Raw genomic sequence first — 20,540 nt, 5'->3', positions numbered from 1 at the left:
TTGCGATATCGATGCTGAAACAATATATTGTGCAGCCTTAATATCTTTTTTGAATAACTATATACAGTTTCATAACTACAAACTATTATTTAGAGAATTACATGACTAATAAAAGCGTTTAAAAATATAGAAATTGGTCAAAACATTCATAGATACATATAGATAAATTCAAACACGTCTAGAAAATATTCAAATGTAAATTATAGATTAAAAAGTGAACAGGAAATCAAATCTGTGAATTGGTGGGTGTCTGAATCTAAATAGCACCCTAAGTGCAAATGTAAAATTTGTACAAATTGCCAGTTTTGATTTCAAGGTGAATCTAAACATGTTGACAGAAGTGTCCTGGGCTTCATAAACAAACACTGAGATAAAGAAAGCCTGCAAAACCTGACACCAAAGAAATGAACACATCATTAAATATTCACTACAGGGCAAGTCACAAGTATATCTGCAAGAGCATCTTTTGTTTACCGTGTCTCCGACTCTGTACAGCGTTGACCCTTTCCCACCAGCAATGCTGAAGCCTAAGCCTTTATCATTGCGGATCAGACAAGTGGCTAGTCGCTGTGCGGGTCCAGTGCTAACAGCGGGACAATCAGGATCCAGGAGGAAAGGAAGCCCACTGGAGCGTCTCTCCCGGGGGAAATAATCATCTTCTGGCCGCAACGGTGTGGTGGTGATGGCGTTTTCTGGTTCCACCATGCGCTCCCGCAAAACAGTCATGACCACGGCTGCTCCTGAATTGCGCAAAGCTTCAACAGCTGTATGATGCTCCGCTCCGTGCAGGTCTACTCCATTCACCTGAGAGCAGATGAACACAAGGACAGAGAGCTCTTTTTAATGACCGCCTCTGTAAGGAGAAAGTCAAAGTAGACAAATCCTCACAGATGTTTACCTCAAGAAGTTTGTCTCCAACTTTGACACCAGCACGAGCCGCAGGGCCTTCTTCTGACACCCTAGAGATGAAAATACCCTGAAAGGGACAAGCAGTACATTAATAAAAACTGAACACACACTTACACATTGAAGCACAAGTTTACACATTAAAGGACTAGTTTTCTTAGCAACATTAACAATCACTGAATATCTGTGATTTCATGTGTCTGTTGTGTTTTTTTTATTTACTTATTTTTACTGGATGCAAGCGTGCATTGCCTACTGGCATGTAAACTGTTACTATACTTTTTTACTTGCGCGAGTAAAACAATAATTGACATTTGTAATTGACATCCACACTGAGTTAGGAAGATCATTTACTGTAGCTCACACAATAATGTAGGCGATGAGATATTCCAATGGATTTAAAAACACTACAAAACTAGATTGGAATTAGTCATGCAAAAAAAACTGGTTTGGCAGATTTGACCAACATTAAAATAGCAAGATTAAAATGTTTGTAATGCAAACCTGAATTAACTACTGAAAGCTCGTGGAAACTTACCTCATCGTCACCTTTATAGGGAGTAGATCCCTTCCCTCCTGCTATGCTGATGCCTAATCCACCAGTCTGCCTCAGGATGCTCAAGGTCAGCTACAGATGAACAAAACCATCAGAAAATCATAAACGTGCAGAATGTAAAACAGCACATCACACAAGTGGTTTGCAAGAATGTTCACGGTTTAACGCCAACAAAAAAATAACAAAAACATGAAGTTTTCATGCAGTGCATGCATGCTTAGGAGAAATATCTAATGTGAATAAGAACACATCTGTGTTCAAACAGATCAAATATACCGTCCCAACCAGCAGCCTTCTTTCCTTGATACACAAGTATTACATGTAGCATTCGTTTACATATGAAATGGCTCAGATTCATGGATCACTGTATGGTCAAACTATGCACTAGCTATTTGCACAAACATACATTAAAAAAACATGAATATTAACTAAAGACAAAACAAGCACAGCAACCCAGCAAAACAGTTAAAACTCTCAGAATTCTTGTCGTCTGTGACAGACTATGTTTTTTTCAATCTCTTTCATTTTTCAATACAGAAGAAAGAAAACATTTTAGACACAGAAAATATAGCTTTATTTGCCTACAGTATATCTTCCACATCAGGGTGCCCATTTACACTGCATCCAGAAAGTATTCATGGCGCTTCATTTTTCCCCACATTTTTTTATGTTACAGCCTTATTCCAAAATGGATTAAATGTATTTATTTCCTCAGAATTCTACACACAATACCCTATAATGGCAATGAGAAAAAAAAATAGTTGCAAATTTATTACAAATAAAAAATCTGATAAATCACACATGCACAAGTATTCACATCCTTTGATCAATACTTTGTTGATGCACCTTTGACAGCAATTACAGTCATGAAGATGAATTTAATACAAGCTTGGCACACCTGTCTTTGGAAATTTTTGCCCATTCCTCTTTGCAGTACCTCTCAAGATTTATCAGGTTGGATGGAAGGCGACGGTGTACAGCCATTTTTAGACCTCTCCAGAGATGTTCAATAGGATTAAGGTCTGGGGTCTGACTGGGCCACTCAAGGACATTCACTGAGTTGTGAAGCCAATCCACTGATATTTTGGCTGTGTGCTTTGTGTCATTGTTCTGCCGGATAATGAATCGTCGCCCCAGTCTGAGGTCAAGAGCACTCTGAAGCAGGTTTTTAGTCAGGATGTCTCTATACATTGCTGCATTCATCTTTCCCTCTATCCTGACTAGTCTTTCAGTTTCTGCTGCTGAAAAACATCCCCACAGCATGATGCTGCCACTACCATGCTTTACTGTATGGTATTAGCCTGGTGATGATTGGTGCCTGGTTTTGTCCAAACATAATGCTTGGCATTCACTCCAAAGTGTTCAACTTTAGGCTCATCAGAACAGAAAATTTTGTTTCAAATGCCTTTTGGCAAATTCCAGGCTGGTTGCTATGTGCCCTATGCCAAGGAGTGGCTTCTGTCTGGCCACTCTACCAAACAGGCCTGATTGGTGGATTGCTGTACAGATGGTTTTGCTTCTGTAAGGTTCTCATCTCTCCACAGTAGAACGCTGGAGCTCAGATAGAGTAACCATCGGGTTATTGATCACCTCCCTGACTAAGGCCCTTCTCCCCCGATCACTCAGCTTAGATGGCCAGCCAGCACTAGGAAGAGTCCCGGTGGTTCCAAACACCTTTCGCTTACAGATGATGGAGGCCACTGTACTCACTGGAACTCTCAGAGCAGCAGAAACTTCTGTAATCTTCCAGTGGAATCAGAATGTACCTGAGCTCATTTTAGAGCTTCACGTTAAAGGCTGTGAATACTTATGTACATGTGATTTTTCAGGTTTTCTATTTTTAGTAAATTTGTAACAATTCAAAAAAATTTTTTTTTTTCACATTTTCATTATGGGGATTGTGTGTAGAATTTTTAGGAAATAAATTTAATCCCATTTGGAATAAGGCTGTAACATAAGAACTGTGAATAAAGTAAATCGCTATGAATACTTTCCGGATGCACTGTACTTGGCACTAGGCAATATTGCATCACTGACTCGAATGGCAACTCATTGTGCTGCTCATAGTAAACAGGTAGCCTGACCTGATACAAGACAGAAGATATAGCCAAACAAATTAGTTTTTACATACAAAAGTGTTTTTGGGGCTTCATATGATTATAGATGAACCACTGAGGCAACATAAATGTTTTCACACTGTTTTTGATCCTTTTTTGGACTTTGAATGGCCCAGCACTGTTGCTGTCTATGGAGGACAAGAGAGCTGTTGGATTTAATCTAAAATATTTTAATGAAAAACACAGCTAGCTGAGTTGAACGAATATTTCAGAGAATTGAAATACATGAGGGTTAGCAATTAATAACAAATGTAATTTTTGGGAGGACCTCTTAAAACCGGTATAGGCTATAAAACCGCACTAATAATGACTAAACATCACCAAGTAGACAATAACATTATAGGCCTAATGTGAAGAATGAGATGAGTTACTAAATTTGTAAAATATATTTAAAAGAAATCTCATCCACACCAAGTTCCTATTTATTTGACTACAGTGAAGTAAAATGGCAATATGTTATAATATTATTACAATTAAAAATCAGCTATTTAAATAACCTAATACATCTTAAAATATACTTAAATACTGTAATTTAAAAAAAGCTTTCGTAAAGGTCAACAACTTCAAAACATTTTTCCTAAGTCAATAATGATTTTTAAAGACAGGCAAAAAAGAAACATTCTGTACAAATGTAAAAAAAATGAAATAAAATAAAATCAGTTCATGCATCCTTCTAGAATACACACACACACACACGTGTATGTGTATATATATATATATATATATATATATATATATACACACACACACACACGTGTATGTGTATATATATATATATATATATATATATATATATATATATATATATATATATATATATATATATATATATATATATATATATTTGCTGTATATAAAAGTTAAGAACATCACACTGCAGCAAAATGAGGTTGATCCAAGAATCAGTCGAAGACATTTGTCATTTGCACATTAAAATCATCTACGTCATTACTAAATTTGCTACTTTGTATACATTTTACCAAATAGTCAAAAGTATTCAAGGAGAGGAGGCCAGGATTTCTGGGACACAAAGATCTGTTTGATAAATGCAGATTGTACACTGAACACATGCAGTTTGAACAACCCCTGTCTCAAAACTTGTGCTCGTTCAAGTTTTGTTGATTAATGCAAAAGGCTCCACATCTAGTTAAAGTCTAATTGTCAATCAACACAGTACTGTAACTAATTGAGAGCTTAAAGTAATGCTGAAGTCAGTTTTAATGGAGTGCTTGCTCTTTTTAAAAGTAATTTACAGTTTTGAGAGCACAGAGTATTCATTAAAGCTTTGTAGAAGAAAAAAGGCTACATATCTAGTTTAAATCTACTTATCAATAAAAACTGTAACAGATTCAAAGCTGAACCTCATTTTATTTATCACAATAACTTTATGAGATAACAAAATCATGAATAAAGTATATAAATTATTAAACAAAACTATTTGAAGACAATTTTCAAGACTGATCCAAGTGACAACAAACATCACCGGTAAACCCTACAGTCAGAAAATGAATGGCATGAGTGGTGAAATTATTTATGATGACTAGATGTGGTTGATTCTACAGAAGCAGCCATGCAAAGTGAGCACAGTGAGCATGTTGAAGAGGAAATAAATTGAAGAGGGAACCATGTTTTTGAGCATGAATACAGCATGCTCAAGGATGAAATCTTACTTCATCCTAAACTATGTATTGGCTAATAGTTACTTATCTTGCACTACCTAACAAAAGTCTTGTCGTTGATTTCAGTTGTAAGAGCAACAAATAAATATTTTGATTTCAAGTTGATCATTTAGGAAAAGTGGCACAAGGTAGATTTTTTTTTAATCAACCATCTAATGAACTGCATCCCAATCATCACAAATACTGCAAAAGACCTATTGATACCAACACGGACCCAAGACTCTCAGATATCAGTCAAGTTTGGTAAAGGAAAAATCATGGTTTGGGGTTACATTCAGTATGGGGTTGTGCGAGAGACCTGCAGAGCGGATGGCAACATCAACAGCTTAAGCCATCAAGATATTTGTGCTGCCCATTACATTACAAACCACAGGAGAGGGCAAATTCTTCAGCAGGATAGCGCTCCTTCTTATACTTCAGCCTCCATATAAAAGCTCCTGAAAGCAAAAAAGGTCAAGGTGCTCCAGGACTAGCCAGCCCAGTCACCTGACATGAACACTATTGAGCATGTCTGGGGAAAGATGAAGAAGGAGGCATTGAAGATAAATCCAAAGAATCTTGATGAACACTGGGAGTCCTGCAAGAACTTATGACTTTATTAATAAGTTACAAAGAGTCATTGCAGAGATGTATGGATGCAGTCCTCCAAGTTCATGGAAATCATACACAATATACATTTTTATCCAATGCGGAATGACTTTATATTCTTTATTGTACATTATCTGGTAAGTGACAAGAATTTGGTCTAAGCAAAGTCAGACCTTACTGTGCTAATTAAATAATTAAAAATCAAGGCATGATCATAGCCTTTGCCTTTAATATGAGCCACTTCTGATACCAAATGATCAACAAGAAGTCGAGTTATTATTTGTTGTTCTTAAACCTTGGATGGGCAACTAGCTTTTTGTCAGGTAGTGTACAGTAAAAATATTTTGTAAGACTCATTGGATCCCATATATTATGACATACATTTGAGTCTTAAAACAAAGATTCTTGACTAACTTTTGCCTGAATGCATGCAATAGATTGGACATTGATGTTTTTATTTAAAATGGATAAACAGCTGGGTCTCTGGAGCATTAACCATATGCATGTATTTGTATATGGCATGTAAATGGAAAAACCTACAAATAAAATTTGGAAGCATAAAGAACTAATTTTGTGGTTTATATCCATGGGATAAGACAGAACAAACCTATAACATGTCACTGAAAAAAAAAGGTTTCCACTAGATCGTGTGATCCTTATTCATAGAGCCTGACAGATGAAAAAGATTGAACAAAATCAAACAAACAAACAAAACAAGATGATGACAGAAAAACAAGGTGGCAGACAGTAATGGAACCTAGTTTGGAGAAACAGGAAATGGTAATGAAAGAACCCATTCCTTAAAAATTTAAAAGGTAAATATTAACATCTGAAAATATGATCCATGGCATGGAAATGCTCAGTCCACATGCTTACACTGTAAATACATTATTGCAAGAGCTCAGATCAAAAACTGAACCCAACTAAATTCTTTAATATCTCCAACTAAGAGCATCAAGAGAATTTTTTATTCTCCAAAGACTAAGATCCACTACAGCTGTGATTTACACATGTTAGTCAGTGATTCCCTGGCCATCGGGTTTAGATTAATGAAGAAATTTTGTGGTGGGTCGTAATTCGCTGAACTGAAAATGAATGAGTGAGTGAGTGAATGATGGAGAGAGCAAGGGAGAGAGCGGGAGTTTGGGCGGAAAGAGAGTAGGTACAGACCTCTTCCTCCTCAATTCGAGCAGGTTCAATCAGCAGATTATTGACTTGATCAAATGACACCCCCTGTTAGGACAGGAACCAGCGAGAGGGCATGCAGATTAGTCAGGCCAAAAATAAAAAAAAACAAAAACAAAACAAACAAAAAAATAGAAGCTGAATGACTGAAAAATCAAAATTGATCAAATGAACATTCACACAGCTGACTGAATGGCGCTCACCACGCAACACACGCATAGACACAAATAAAGACACAGTGCTTCCAAACCACCACATATACAGAAAACAACACTTAACCAGCTGTAATTGACAGTCAGGAGAAATAATCGTAGTGCAGTCAACAACAAACGATTCATTGATGGTTAGAGCACTGAGGTACTGATTATACAGAATCCACCTTTTTCCTACACTCTACGACACTGCGCAAACAATGCCTGTAACTTCCATTTAAATATTGACTATTAGCAAAAGGTTCGGTCCCAAAAACGCAATAAGCATTTACAAATAATGGCAGTCAGGAAACTATTGCACTTGCTGTACGACCGCTGACAAAACCTTAAATAAGTGGTGAAAAATTATTAAACAACTTCAAAATATCATTAATCATTCATTTTGATTGTTACAGCAACATGTGGATCTGCAGTAACATTAGTCTATATATATATATATATATATATATATATATATATATATATATATATATATATATATATATATATATATAAATAAATGTATCGCCTTAAAGCAACCCAAGTTACAGGCTGTCAACATAAGTCCCAGACAAATCATTAGTGAGTCTGTGCTATAAAACGAAGATAAAAAGCAATTACCTAATACCCACATTCTCATAAATGTCAATATTCACACAGGAACAGCTCGGTATTTTTTCAGGCTGAAAACGTGTGTACACAAGCCCTGTGCAAACATTCTTCAGCCACTCATCCATTCAGTCATGGAGACCACACACACACATGCACACACCCACGTTTCCATGTTTTATAGGGACTTCACATAGAATTGCTCATACTGTATGGATTTTATATTCTATCCCCCTTACACAACCCTAAACATAAGCCTAAAAGAAAAAGTGCTGCATTTACAAGCTTTTATAATGGGCACAAAAAATAATGTCCCCACAAGGTCAAAAAAGACTGTTATAACTAGACTGGCACTTTATGATCCAGTCAGATTATACTCAACCATATATATATATATATATATATATATATATATATATATATATATATATATATATATATATATATATATATATATATATATATATATATATATATATATATATGTATGTATGTATGTATGTATGTATGTATGTATGTATGTATGTATGCATGTATGTATGTATGTATGTATATGTATGTAAACATTTATATACACAAAAAACCTTATTTTCACATTTTTACCATATTGGTTTTCCATACAAGTACAGATGCAAACTGTTTCTTAACTAATTATAATCTGCATAATTCTGCATAAAAACAATAATATAAGAAAAAAATATGGAATATTGAATTGATGTGATGCTCGGGTATAATTTAAAATGATCAGCAAAAAGACAGTTGTGGAAAGGTGGGCAAAGGCGGCAGTGTGCACTGAATCACCCAGGCAGCAGAGAAATGATGACAAGCAAGAGCAGTGCTCAATGGGGCGGAGTCAAGATGTGGAGGAGGAGCTTAACATGAGGGTGGAGCAAACAAGAAGCAGATTTTTTTCAATTGAGGATCTGTCCCTTCAATCAGACCAAGAGGTTCAAACACACAGGCATTTATCATTCAAGTCAAAACATTTTTCTTGGCAAAGGCATACTTTTTGCATGCTGCCAATGATCATTCCAATTGACATGACAACACCAATACCAATACATTGGAACTGATTCAATAAATACGATGGGGGTCATAAGTGTGAGATGAAAAGTGTAAATCTTGTAATGCGAATCTGAAAACAACTATCAGTTAAAAAGGGGGCCAAATCAAACACATTCTGATATCTTATATATTTAGTTGTTCTGCCATATGAATATGATTTCACAAGATGAACCTGCAGTATGTGGACAGAATTCCTGATTTTATTATGATTGGAATCATTTGTAGGGAAGTGAATCTGCATCAAATATGGAAAATTACACAAAATTAAATAAATTAAAGCATAGATGAAACAACAGAACAAAGATAAAGATGAAATAAACCATGCTTTATGGTATTCAGCTGGAGTTTAACAGTATTAACAGTTTACACAGTCACAGGCCTTTTAAACCCATCCAAATAAAATACTTGCATATTTTTAGAGTTAAACTTTTCAACGACTTCACAAATCACTTTCTGAATTGTGTTTTAAGGTTAATTATAATCCCAACCCTATTTATAATACCAAACATTGCAGATCCTGCAATATGACTATAGCAGATTCACACATATCAATGCCGAAACAGTATGTATTGTGCAGCCGTAGACTGAAATGTACTGCATAAGACAATTCACGTTATTCATCAAGTAAAACTTTATTTAAAAAGTGAAATACTTCACAACTTTACTGTTCTTTATTTATTTATTTTTTAAATATCACAATTGATTCACTTAAACTTGTAGGCTAGTGCGGGACTTTCAGCCCTGTATATTTTATATCTTGAATTAAAAAGATTCTGCATGGCTGTTAAACACCTCTATAGCATAAATCATCAGAAACAAAAATTAATTTCATCAGAGACTTGTCTATCCTTAGTAGAATTCAGCCTTTCTTACCTTCACTGGCTGCAGGGACGAGTTCATCTGACTCATTCTGATGTCTTCTAGCTCTGCTGCATCTAGTCTGTGCTGGAAAGGAGTATGGAGATCGTCCTCCTCGTCTTCATCCTCCTCCTCTTCCTCGTCATCCTCTCCATCCCTCTCGTTCTCAGGGGTGTGAGCAGTAGGTGACAGGCCATCATGACTGAAGCCTTGCAGCAGGGCGGCGACTGTCTCTGGTTTGGGCAGCTTGGTGATCTTGAAGTGCTTTTTGTAGTGTGGTGTGTCTTTACGTATGAGCCGCTGTTTCTCGGCAGGAAAAGATGGCGTTTGAGACACCTCGTCACTCCTTTCAGCGTCATCATCGTCATTATCATAATCGTCGTCCTCATCACCACCACGGATGATGGGCTCTTCAGCAAAGTGCACAGTAGGCTGTAAATGCAAGAAAATCTGCACATTGAAAATGGTTTCCAAACTAAAATGATGAGAATAGAAGAGATGTTTGCGTCAAAACTGTTGATGATCCAATTAACTTTAACAGAAAAAAAGAAAATACACTACAAAAAAAGACCAGTAATGATCAAATTATCACCCATGTTCTTCAAAACATAATATTTTGCATTCATCACAAGAAAGACACCCATACAGACTGGCTGGAACAAGTGGAGGGTGAGAAAATTATATGAATTCTCATGTATGGTAAACTACGTCTTGTTAAAGAAACTGAATTCATAGCAAGGTTATTTTAGTCAACTAAAACTAAATCTAAAATTAAAAAAACTGGTCAAAAACATTTTAGTTAACCGAAAGAAAATTAATTCCTACTAAATGAAAAACTAAAACTAACAGATAAAAAAAATCATTTTCAGAATTTAAAAGCAAGTGATTCTGTGAAAATCTAATCCGCAATCGTTTATAAAAGTACCTGTAGATGGCACTTTTACAGACAAAAAATAAAAAATAATAATAATTCAAGATGGTTATTTACAAAAACATACGTACACTATCTTTAATAATGAAGTAGTTACATTTATCCATTTAATTTGCATTTGTGTGGTTTTCAGTTCAGTGTCTTTTCAAACTTTTTTTTTTTTTTTGTTACTAGAGATTTGCACACGAGTTAATGAATGCGGTGCAAACATTTGCTTTGGTTTCTCAAATAGTATTGAAATAAAAACTCTTTTAAAAATGAAAACCAATAAAATCCCTATTCGACACAAACCTAATCTATATATCCGTATGGACAATACACTTCAGAGTTGTATGTGGGGTATTGTGAACGTAGTTGACATGTGCATACATTCTGAGGAATGACAGTGCAGCTCACCTCAGTATACTCCACCTCCATCTCATCCAGATCCTCCTCTTCTTGAACCTGTCCATCATTAAGCTCCACCCCTGTACTGTTTATACCCTGCTTGTCCTCATGGGAAGTGGCTGAGGTGGTGCTACTGGATGCCTGAGAATCATGACTCTGATTGGACAGACCACTTAACCGTTTCTCCTGTAAAACATCAGACATCAATTCTATAACATTCACTATATATATATATATATATATATATATATATATATATATATATATATATATATATATATATATATATATATATATATATATAGTACATTCCATCATATTTAAAAAGATAGCTCAGCAAAAAAAGAACCTTTCCTCATTACTTACTCACACTCAAGTGGTGTGACAATTTTAGGATTTTGTTTCATTCTGTTGAACAGGAAACAAGATATTCTGAATATTGTAAATATTGTAAACTGGTAGCCGTTGAGATGCATTTTAGGAACATGATGACAATGACATTTTCTGCTGAGCTACCCTTTTAATCTTCCCTTTAAAACATATATTAATTTCAGGGATATTACACAATTATGTCATTTACCAGAGTAAAAAACATGCATGTATACTTTAAATAAATTGTATAAAGTAAGAATCTGAAGATTCTTGAGAGGATAAAAAAATGTGAATAAAAAGAAAACTATTTATGATGTTTCTACTACTGGGTTAAAATTGCTCTGTGTATTTATTTCAAGTAATGCTAGCTGACAGAAGCAACTTTGCACTCACCTCAGCATCTGGGGATTCTAGATCTTCATCTGGTCTGGCTGTATAAGCCTCATTTCTTCTTGCTTCAATTACATTCTTCATCACCTTTAACTCACTAGGGTGTGGTGTGGCTCTCCTCTGAAGACCCTGCTGGTTCAAATAGACAGTAAAAGTGTTAGCATGTGTACACATTTTCATGTAGTCTATCCTTCAGAAACTACAAGCATCCTGACAGGTTTCCACGCTCACCCTCTTGTCTGCCGCAGTCTCATCATCTTCCTCTTCATGTTTGGAGTCGTCCCGGAACTGAATAACTGATACTCTGTTCAAATTAGTGTCTGTGGGCCACGCTTCATCAACGCTCCTCTCCAACAGATTCTCTGCAATGTATGTTATAAAATATTGCAATAAGATTTATGGCTTGCAGCCTCAACAGTGGATTCATTTAGGTTCCTGGGCACCACCATCTCTCAGGACTTAAAGTGGGGCACTCACGTTGACTCTATTGCTCAACAAAAGCTGTACTTTCTTTGTCAGCAGAGGAAGTTCAACCTCCCAAAGGACCTGCTGAAACAGTTCTATGCCTCTATCATTGAATCAGTCATCTGCAAACCAATAACTGTCTGGTTTAGCTCAGCTACCAAATCCGACCTCAGAAGACTACGTCGAATCGTTTGGACTGCTGAGTGAATCATTATTACAACTCTCCCTACTCTCGCCTTCGCACTCTTCTTATTGGCCCACTGTTCGAGAACTGAACGCGAATGGATTGGTTAATTTCAGCTGTCAATCACTCAGTCAATGCATTCTGGCTTGGGATGACAGGGAGAACTACTACCAGGAAAAATTGTAATGCGCTCAAGATGAGAATGAAAATAACACTGCCAGATTTAGTTTTAGAAACCATGTTACAATGTTACAAGTTACAAATAATGACACGTCTTAGTAGTGAACATGTGGGGAACGTAAATTCACCATTTACACTTTTCGAAGAGTGGATAAAAAAACTTCCATTGGCTTCAAGTTTGCCATGAAAAGTCTGTGGGGTGCAATTTTCAAGTAACTGTTTGCCACATCTAGCATGAGAGGTTCTATTTAATCTTTCATATAATTGTATATGATTGTATATAATTGTAAACACCACGTACACCATCACAAACGGGCTTGCACTGAGTAAACTAATATCGCTACTCATAAAAAAAACGGTATTGCTATTAACATGATGTATGCATATATTAAGCTACAGTATATGGCAAAAGCCTCAGTGCAATATCAGACACGACCCGTGAGAGCACAGTTATATCGATAACAAATTCATTCATGTCAAGCAGCGCCTGCAGGGCCAGTGAACGTTCTGTGTATCTTTTGGTCGCTCAGTTATGATTAAAAAAAAAAAGTATTTTCTTGTGATAACGGGATTTCGTTGAGACATATTTTCCTCACGCATGCCTATCTTTTTTTTAGCTTGTTAGTTTGATAAGTGTTTATTTTAAATGCAATTAATATGTTTGTAAAAAACTTGTAGTAACGGTGCTTATAATTGATGGGTGTAACAAAATTTTGGCTGATGCGCCTAAATTTTTAAAAGTAAGGAGCACCGGTGCTACCAAGCAAAAAGCTTCCTTTCGGGCCCTGTAGTAATTTACCTGTACATATACTTGTCAATTTGTATATTTGCATTTACTACTTCTATTCTTAAAATATATTTATTATCTGTTTTTTGTCCCATCTCTGTAATTCTGTTGCACTGTAGAAGCTCTGTCACGAAAACAATTTCCTCATACGTGAACATGCCTGGCAATAAAGCTCTTTCTGATTCTGAAATAAAATTTGGCTTTAAAAATACATAGAAACAAAAACAAGCATTTAAGGATTAAACTGCTAGGTTGGTTAGATATTTATTTTAGACTTTGATATTTGAAAGGAAAAGTTTTGTCTGGTACACTGAGATAAAGTAATCATGATATCTATATATACTTAACCCATGAAATGATATTTATTACCTCTGGCCTGAAAAAAATTGTGTATGACCAAAGCATTTAAGCTCTTTTCACCAAAGTGGGCAAAAATAACTGATTAAACATAAGTAATTAAATTCATATATCAAAAAAATCTGCCTGTGTGATGCTACTATTGGTTTGAGCGTAACTTGCATAACAGCTCTATTCAATGTGAACCTACATTGGCCTCACGGTTTGGTTCAGTTATGATCAACATGTCATAAGTTCGGTTCAATTCGATATCTAAGTGCATCGAGGACGCTTTCCATACATCATTTTTTGTTTTACTTCACACAAGATTACGGTTTCATCTTTTAATACAATCAGTCTTATATACGAACTGCACCTTTGATTTTACTTAATGAAAACATGTTGTTTGATAATTCAAAACATTCAAGTACAGGCACAGCGGACGATAGGAGCATTTAGCAAATACAGAAATATAAATAATAATTCAGCTTACTTTTTGAGTGCTGTCGACTGAGTTTTTAAAAATGCCCCTGATTGGCATTTCTCAAAAGAAATGACTGTGATTGGCTTTAGCTATCAGCGCTGTTTACCGAGCAGTGACGCATATACTGAAAAACAATGGGGTCATTCTGTAAGACAAGGTGGAGAAACCTTGCTCTGCAGACACAATTGTGCCTAGATCTACAAGTATTGCTTGCTGTAACTGCCGAGAGACAAAATCTTATTTTACAGATACACCAGATAAAAGGGTCCACAGTGTGTATGTATATGTATGAGTGTATGAGAGAGAGAGAGACAGACAGAGAATCGAAAAAAACAACAATAAACTGACACTACTGATTCAAAAGGACGTCAGAGTGTCTTACCGAGGCTAGATGAGGGTTGTTGGGGCAGCAGGTAGCAGGTGAGAACTTTCTCTCCAGTCTGTTCATCATCCTCTGTCTGGAACTTGAGCATGGGTTGAGACTGGTTCTCTGCCAGCCACATAGCTTTCAGGTTCAGGTTGGCCAATGCGAAAGGCAAGTTCTGCAACCTGGGAGACAGAGAGACATGAATACTTTTGCAACTCTAAGCATGTTATATCTAGCACTTGTGACATGAAGACTTTTTCTACAGAACGCATTTCTAACCTGTTGCCTGCCACATCAAGCACATGTAATTCAGTGGCATTGGCGAGCTCTGGAGGTAGTTTTCCCAAACGGTTATCTCTGAGAGAGAGCACATTCAGGCTAACACATCCGCCCAGCTCTGCAGGCACGCTGCTCAAACGGTTTCGGTCCACATTCAAGTTGGTCAACTTCTTCAGCTTCCCAAGTGAGCGCGGAAGAGACTGAAAATAAAAACAGGACAAGAAAGTTTCTGCAACAGCCTGTTTTTTTTAAAAACTCCCTCAATCTGCATTACTCTAGAACATTTTGCACATTTTCTATTGGAATTTAGGACTCCCTCAGCATTAACTACACTCATTTGTTAGTGATTTCAGATAAAAGTATCCAACAAACACAGGAATGCACACTCATTAGGAGTGAAAAACAGTGTGTTTGCTGATTTTAGCAAGTTTTTGTTTAGTTATTAAAACAATATCTTACAATGCACATTTTAAACGTAGCTTTAAAATACTAATGTTATAATTATGCATTTTTTTACATTTGCATTTTAAATAAAACAAAAGTTTTAAAAAGTAATGACATTACTATTGAAAAAACCCATAATTTTTAAATATAAATAAAGGTTCCACAGTGAAATTTTTATGGAGATTTAAAATTTAAACTCCGAAATCTGACCAGACTAATGTATTTAACTTGTCCTGGACCAACATCAACCAATTTGCACAAATTCACTGTTTTATGCTAAAAATATTCCAATCATCAATAATATAAAAAAAAGATTAATCACCAAATTCACAATTTTAGTAGTCAATTCAGCAAAGTGAAGTAGAAAGAATGTAGAGAGTTGTGTACCTGCAGTAGGTTCTCGGTCAACATGAGCTCTGTCAGGTTCTCACACTCCCCAATAGAGTCAGTCAGATGCACAAGGCGGTTCTGGTTCACTTTCAAAATGGACAACTTCTTAAGTGAGCCTGAAAAAGAAATATTCGGTATATAAAGATCTATGGGTGCTCAGTGCGCAATTATATATGCAATAACATCAGAAAATAAATTATACGGTTATAAATAATGACATCAGTTAAAAAAAAACTTTAAGCCAATAGCAAGACAAAAATCTGAGAACACTAGAGGGCAGTGTTGTTATGCTCAATGTACTGAACATTCCTCAGCAGATCAGTGCAATCAGAAGAGTATTCAAAATATTGCACACATTACCTGATGTGCGAAATAAATAAATAAAAAAACAACAAAATTAAACGATTACACTTTATGGTAATATATAATTCACACTATTAATAAACCATGTACAGACCATTAACTAAGACTTTTAGCTCAAACTTCTATACTACTACATACTAATTGCCTGTTTAATGATAGTTATTACGGTAGTAGATGGGTTTAGGATTAGAGATGTAAAATGAGATCATACTTTATAATATTTTCTAATTAACAGTTAATAACAGACAGGTAATAAGCCAGTAGTAAATGATATTTACACTAAAGTGCTAAAAAAAACTATAATATTTTTTATAATAATAATAATAATAATAATAATAATAATAATAATTTAATATATATTATATATAAATAACATGAATGCAGATCAACTGAATGCAGAAGAGAAAATTATGGCTGGTAAATATAAAGCTGTCACCATAAAGTTGCTGGCTTAATTTAGAAGGCACATAGTTTACAACAAGGTGAAACAGAGTTTAAGCTAAACGGATGAACAATGCCTTTATTGTAATGCGGCCATTGTCTTCAAACAAAGCATGCAAAAGCTCATTTTTATTGACGTTTGGAAGAGAGGTATAGAGTTTCACCGATGCTGTCCGGCAAGATCTCCAGGAGGTTTTCTGAGAGCAGCAGGTCCGTGAGGGCGATAAGGCCGCTGATCTCTGTGGGAAGCTCTGATAGACGGTTTTCTGACACGTCCAAGCAAACCAGCTGCCGCAGGTTCCCCAGCTCCTGTTAAAGGCAGAGGTCATCTTTCAGTCAGCCGAAAGCAAATTAAAGCACTCTAGTTTCCACTCCAATTATCAGCAGAACAGGCACATGCCAAACGCATTCAACTGCACTGAAGGTAAAGCGTGTTTGAAAAGTCAACATCTGCATGAACTGCAAGCTTTAAATCTGAACTAGATGTGCAAAGCAACCAGACAGATGACGACTCTAATGACAATCAGCCAATCACGAGCTGTCTGTACTCACAGGAGGTAGTGAGGAGAGCTGGTTTCTGTCCAACCACAGCTCACGAAGATTGGGCAGCGCCCCAAGTGTGTCAGGCTGAACGGAAGAACAACAAAGAAAGCAGATTAAAGACAGGACGAAGAAAAAAAAAAAAAAAAGAAGAAGAAAGAAATGTTATGAAACAGCACACAAAGAATAATGAAAGAAATAAACAACATGACATGATAGATTCACCAGAAGGTGCTCAGGTGTTCAGAAATAACTATGCTTCGAATAAACCAGAAAACATGACATGCATTTATATGCATCGTTTAACACACACACACACACACACACACACACACACACACACACACACACACACACACACACACAAACACACACACACAAACACACACAAATTGATTTTAGGGCTGCAAGAAATATTACAGGACTCCTTACCAAAACTTCCAGTACATTGCTGCCCAGATCCAGCTGTTCCAGTTTTACCAGGAAGGAAAGAGAGCTACAGAATAACACAGACATTTCAGCTTTTGTCATTTGATTTGCATGTATTGGTATGTTTTTATTTTACATAAAGCATGAGCGCTACGAATTGAATAACTGCAGGCTGATGGGAAAGTACTCACGAGGGCAAGGATTTCAGTAGATTCTCCCTCAGCTCTAGAGTCACCAGGTTTGACAAGCTGAGAGACAGAGAACGAGAAACAGAAAGAGATAAGACTGGGTGTCAGATGGTAAGTGTGTCACTTGGTTTGGAGGAGTAAGGGGCTCCTCCATCTGTACGACATCAACAGTGGCCAAAAACTGAGTATGTGTGTATATATGTGTGAGATAGAGAACATTTCGTCTGTGTGTGAATAAGATGCCTGTGATTAAAGAAGTGAAATTTATAAAACAAAGACATATTAAATGTCTTAAAACAACATGCACAGATATGCCTCCTAGATAAACATTTCTGCCATATATTGCATAAAACTAACGCTGTGTTTATTGGTTTGACTATATAAACAATACAAATACTAGATAAATTGATGATTTTTCTGATGTTTACTTTACCTTAGAATGATTTTAAAAGTTGAAATAAAAATAAACATTTATTCGATCAATTTCATATAGTTACGTTATTTGGGATGCCTCATTCAATAAAGTTTAATTTCAACATTGTAGTTAGTTTATTAAAAACAAATGTACGATCATCTATTAAAAATGACAGACAACCACCTACACTAACACTCCTCTGTCAATTTTGGGAATCCATTACACTCAGCATCACAATACGAAAGATCTGCTACTTTTTTTACATTGTGGCAATTTTGTATTTGCAGAGCAAACTACAAATAAAATACTTACTCTAATGAAATATTTTATGTTATATTATTATATTATATTATTTAATATCAATGTCTTTTTTTATAGCACCATCTTAGCTTAAGGCTAAATTCATGGTAAGAATCAGGTTTGGTTATTTTCACAATTACAATGAGATAAAATATTTAAGAAAACTTAAGAACTACGTGTGGATTTACTTTGTTAAAATGAGTCCAGTGGTTAATGGAATAAACATGTTTTTTGGACCGTGGGTGACACGATGAACCTAATTTATTTCTTGTTAAAAAGACTAGAAAGTTCTTTCTAGCACCTAGAATAAATAACTTTTAAAGCAAATTTTAAAAGGAAATGCATGTTTTGTTCCCACATTAAGATTTATTTTATGCAATTTTGAATTTGTTCTTATCAACTCACTTTCCTATGTCATTGGGTAGAGACTGCAGCGACACGTCATTGAGTGATAGGTGAGCCAGTCCTCGGAGCTGCGTGAAGCCATCAGGCAACCTGAGACCGAGAGAGACAAAAGGAAAATGAGATGCACAATGGAAAAGGTTTGGCCTCTGAAGGCTGTTACTGCTAGCAGTGCACGTCTTCCTGCTCTAATGTAAATAAAGAGTAGGAAGTACTCAAGTGATGAATAAAGTTGACATCCTCCAATGGTTGTGTGAACTCTCTGACCCCAAAATAAGGGGAAAATGAGCCTGCTAAATTCTCACCTGTTCTAAATACAACATTACAGCATTTTAACACAACATATGTAAACTCTTTTTAGTACAAATCTTTTCCTTTCCCATCCTGCTTATCAGAGATGAGTCTTTTACAATTTTGATTTTTTGATAAGTGTGACCAGTCAATACCGATTTTAGCCTATTGCAATTTTCTAAGAATTGACGGCATAAACAAATAATAAAAATACACTTATTTTTTCATAATAAAAAATAAATGTAAATGTATTATTAAAATAACAATGTTTTCCCCAAACTTCAACAAACATTAACAAAACGGGTAACTATCCACTGTTTGTAATTTTTTTTAAAATTTTTTTATTGTTAGAAAAGTCCAAAGGTTATATATGCTTTTTATACTATTATACTATAGAAACTTCTATAAATAATAGATAATACCCCACCCACACACACACACACTTTGCAGATCGTCTTGAATCACTTGAATCACGTTGCATGTATAAAACATACAAGATTAAAAAACTTGGGTGGTCAATTGGCAGCAAATCGTGAAAATAGAGCTGCTTTTACAGGCTAAGAATAATTTCCAAGGCACTACATGTTATCATATGGCTGTGAGTATAAGCACGACTGTCACTCTTTAAGGCATTGGTCGGTCTAAGATTCTGATGTTATGATAATAAAATGATTGCTGCTCTAAAAATTGTTTTCTTTTGTTAAATGCCTTATATATTTTTTTTTGTTGCTTTTTTCCACTCATTGAATTGAACTATTTTGCAACTAAAGGTTAAATAAAAAAAAAAAAAAAAAAAAAAAAAAAAATCACTGCTATTTTCTGCTATCGATTTCTTTACAACTTAAAAAGGCGTCTTTGATTAGGTCTATAGCAGGAATCGGGAACCTTTTTTCAGCAAAGAGCCATTTTTTTATTTAAGCAAAAGCATTTTTAAAGAGCCATTTAGATGTACATATACATCTCCAAATGCCTCTTTAAAATACATTTGCATATATAGTATACATGTATTATATAGTAAATATATAGTATTACTATATATAGTATTACTACTATAAATAATAAAGATTTAAACAAAACCTAAATTTGTCCATGCACAACTCAAAAATTAACAAATATGAAGCATTACACGTTGAGCAAGTCCATGAATGAAGAAAAAACTATAGGATTTCTATTTTCACCATCACCATTCATATATGCTGTTTGAATTTAAGTGCGCAAGGTTACCATAGTAACGCAAGTTGTTTGCCCATAATTGGTGTGGCAATTCAAAACGTCCTTTTATTGTTAACTGAGTTCTTATTCATTTTGCAATAAAAAATTACATAAAAGGGAATTGTAATTGTATTTTGATAGGAAACTGATTTCTATTGATGGTTATAATTTTTTTAAACCGTAAATTATATTATTAAAGGAAGACAGCT

General features: G+C 35.3%; 1 protein-coding gene across 50 annotated transcripts in view; it reads right to left on the bottom strand.

Moving 5' to 3' along the window:
* Window positions 1-20,540, bottom strand: part of scrib (scribble planar cell polarity protein) — a 116,453-nt gene that overhangs the window by 35,976 nt on the left and 59,937 nt on the right. For 18 of the 50 annotated variants that reach the window (XM_073906222.1, XM_073906218.1, XM_073906235.1 and 15 more), the window contains exons 4-19: window positions 18,832-18,921; window positions 17,715-17,771; window positions 17,527-17,590; window positions 17,107-17,181; window positions 16,719-16,863; window positions 15,748-15,866; window positions 14,917-15,116; window positions 14,653-14,819; window positions 12,066-12,196; window positions 11,838-11,966; window positions 11,082-11,258; window positions 9,770-10,186; window positions 7,017-7,079; window positions 1,445-1,534; window positions 899-976; window positions 475-804 (exon numbers count right to left, since the gene is read on the bottom strand). In XM_073906222.1, coding sequence (XP_073762323.1) covers window positions 475-804; window positions 899-976; window positions 1,445-1,534; window positions 7,017-7,079; window positions 9,770-10,186; window positions 11,082-11,258; window positions 11,838-11,966; window positions 12,066-12,196; window positions 14,653-14,819; window positions 14,917-15,116; window positions 15,748-15,866; window positions 16,719-16,863; window positions 17,107-17,181; window positions 17,527-17,590; window positions 17,715-17,771; window positions 18,832-18,921 — 2,332 coding nt within the window. The remainder of the gene's footprint in view (window positions 1-474; window positions 805-898; window positions 977-1,444; window positions 1,535-7,016; window positions 7,080-9,769; window positions 10,187-11,081; window positions 11,259-11,837; window positions 11,967-12,065; window positions 12,197-14,652; window positions 14,820-14,916; window positions 15,117-15,747; window positions 15,867-16,718; window positions 16,864-17,106; window positions 17,182-17,526; window positions 17,591-17,714; window positions 17,772-18,831; window positions 18,922-20,540) is intronic. The other 32 variants (XM_073906223.1, XM_073906219.1, XM_073906252.1 and 29 more) reach the window with 3 other exon arrangements.

The sequence above is a fragment of the Danio rerio genome, chromosome 7, assembly GCF_049306965.1.
Source record: "Danio rerio strain Tuebingen ecotype United States chromosome 7, GRCz12tu, whole genome shotgun sequence".
NCBI lineage: Eukaryota > Metazoa > Chordata > Actinopteri > Cypriniformes > Danionidae > Danio > Danio rerio.
This window is presented reverse-complemented; position numbering and strand designations above follow the sequence as displayed.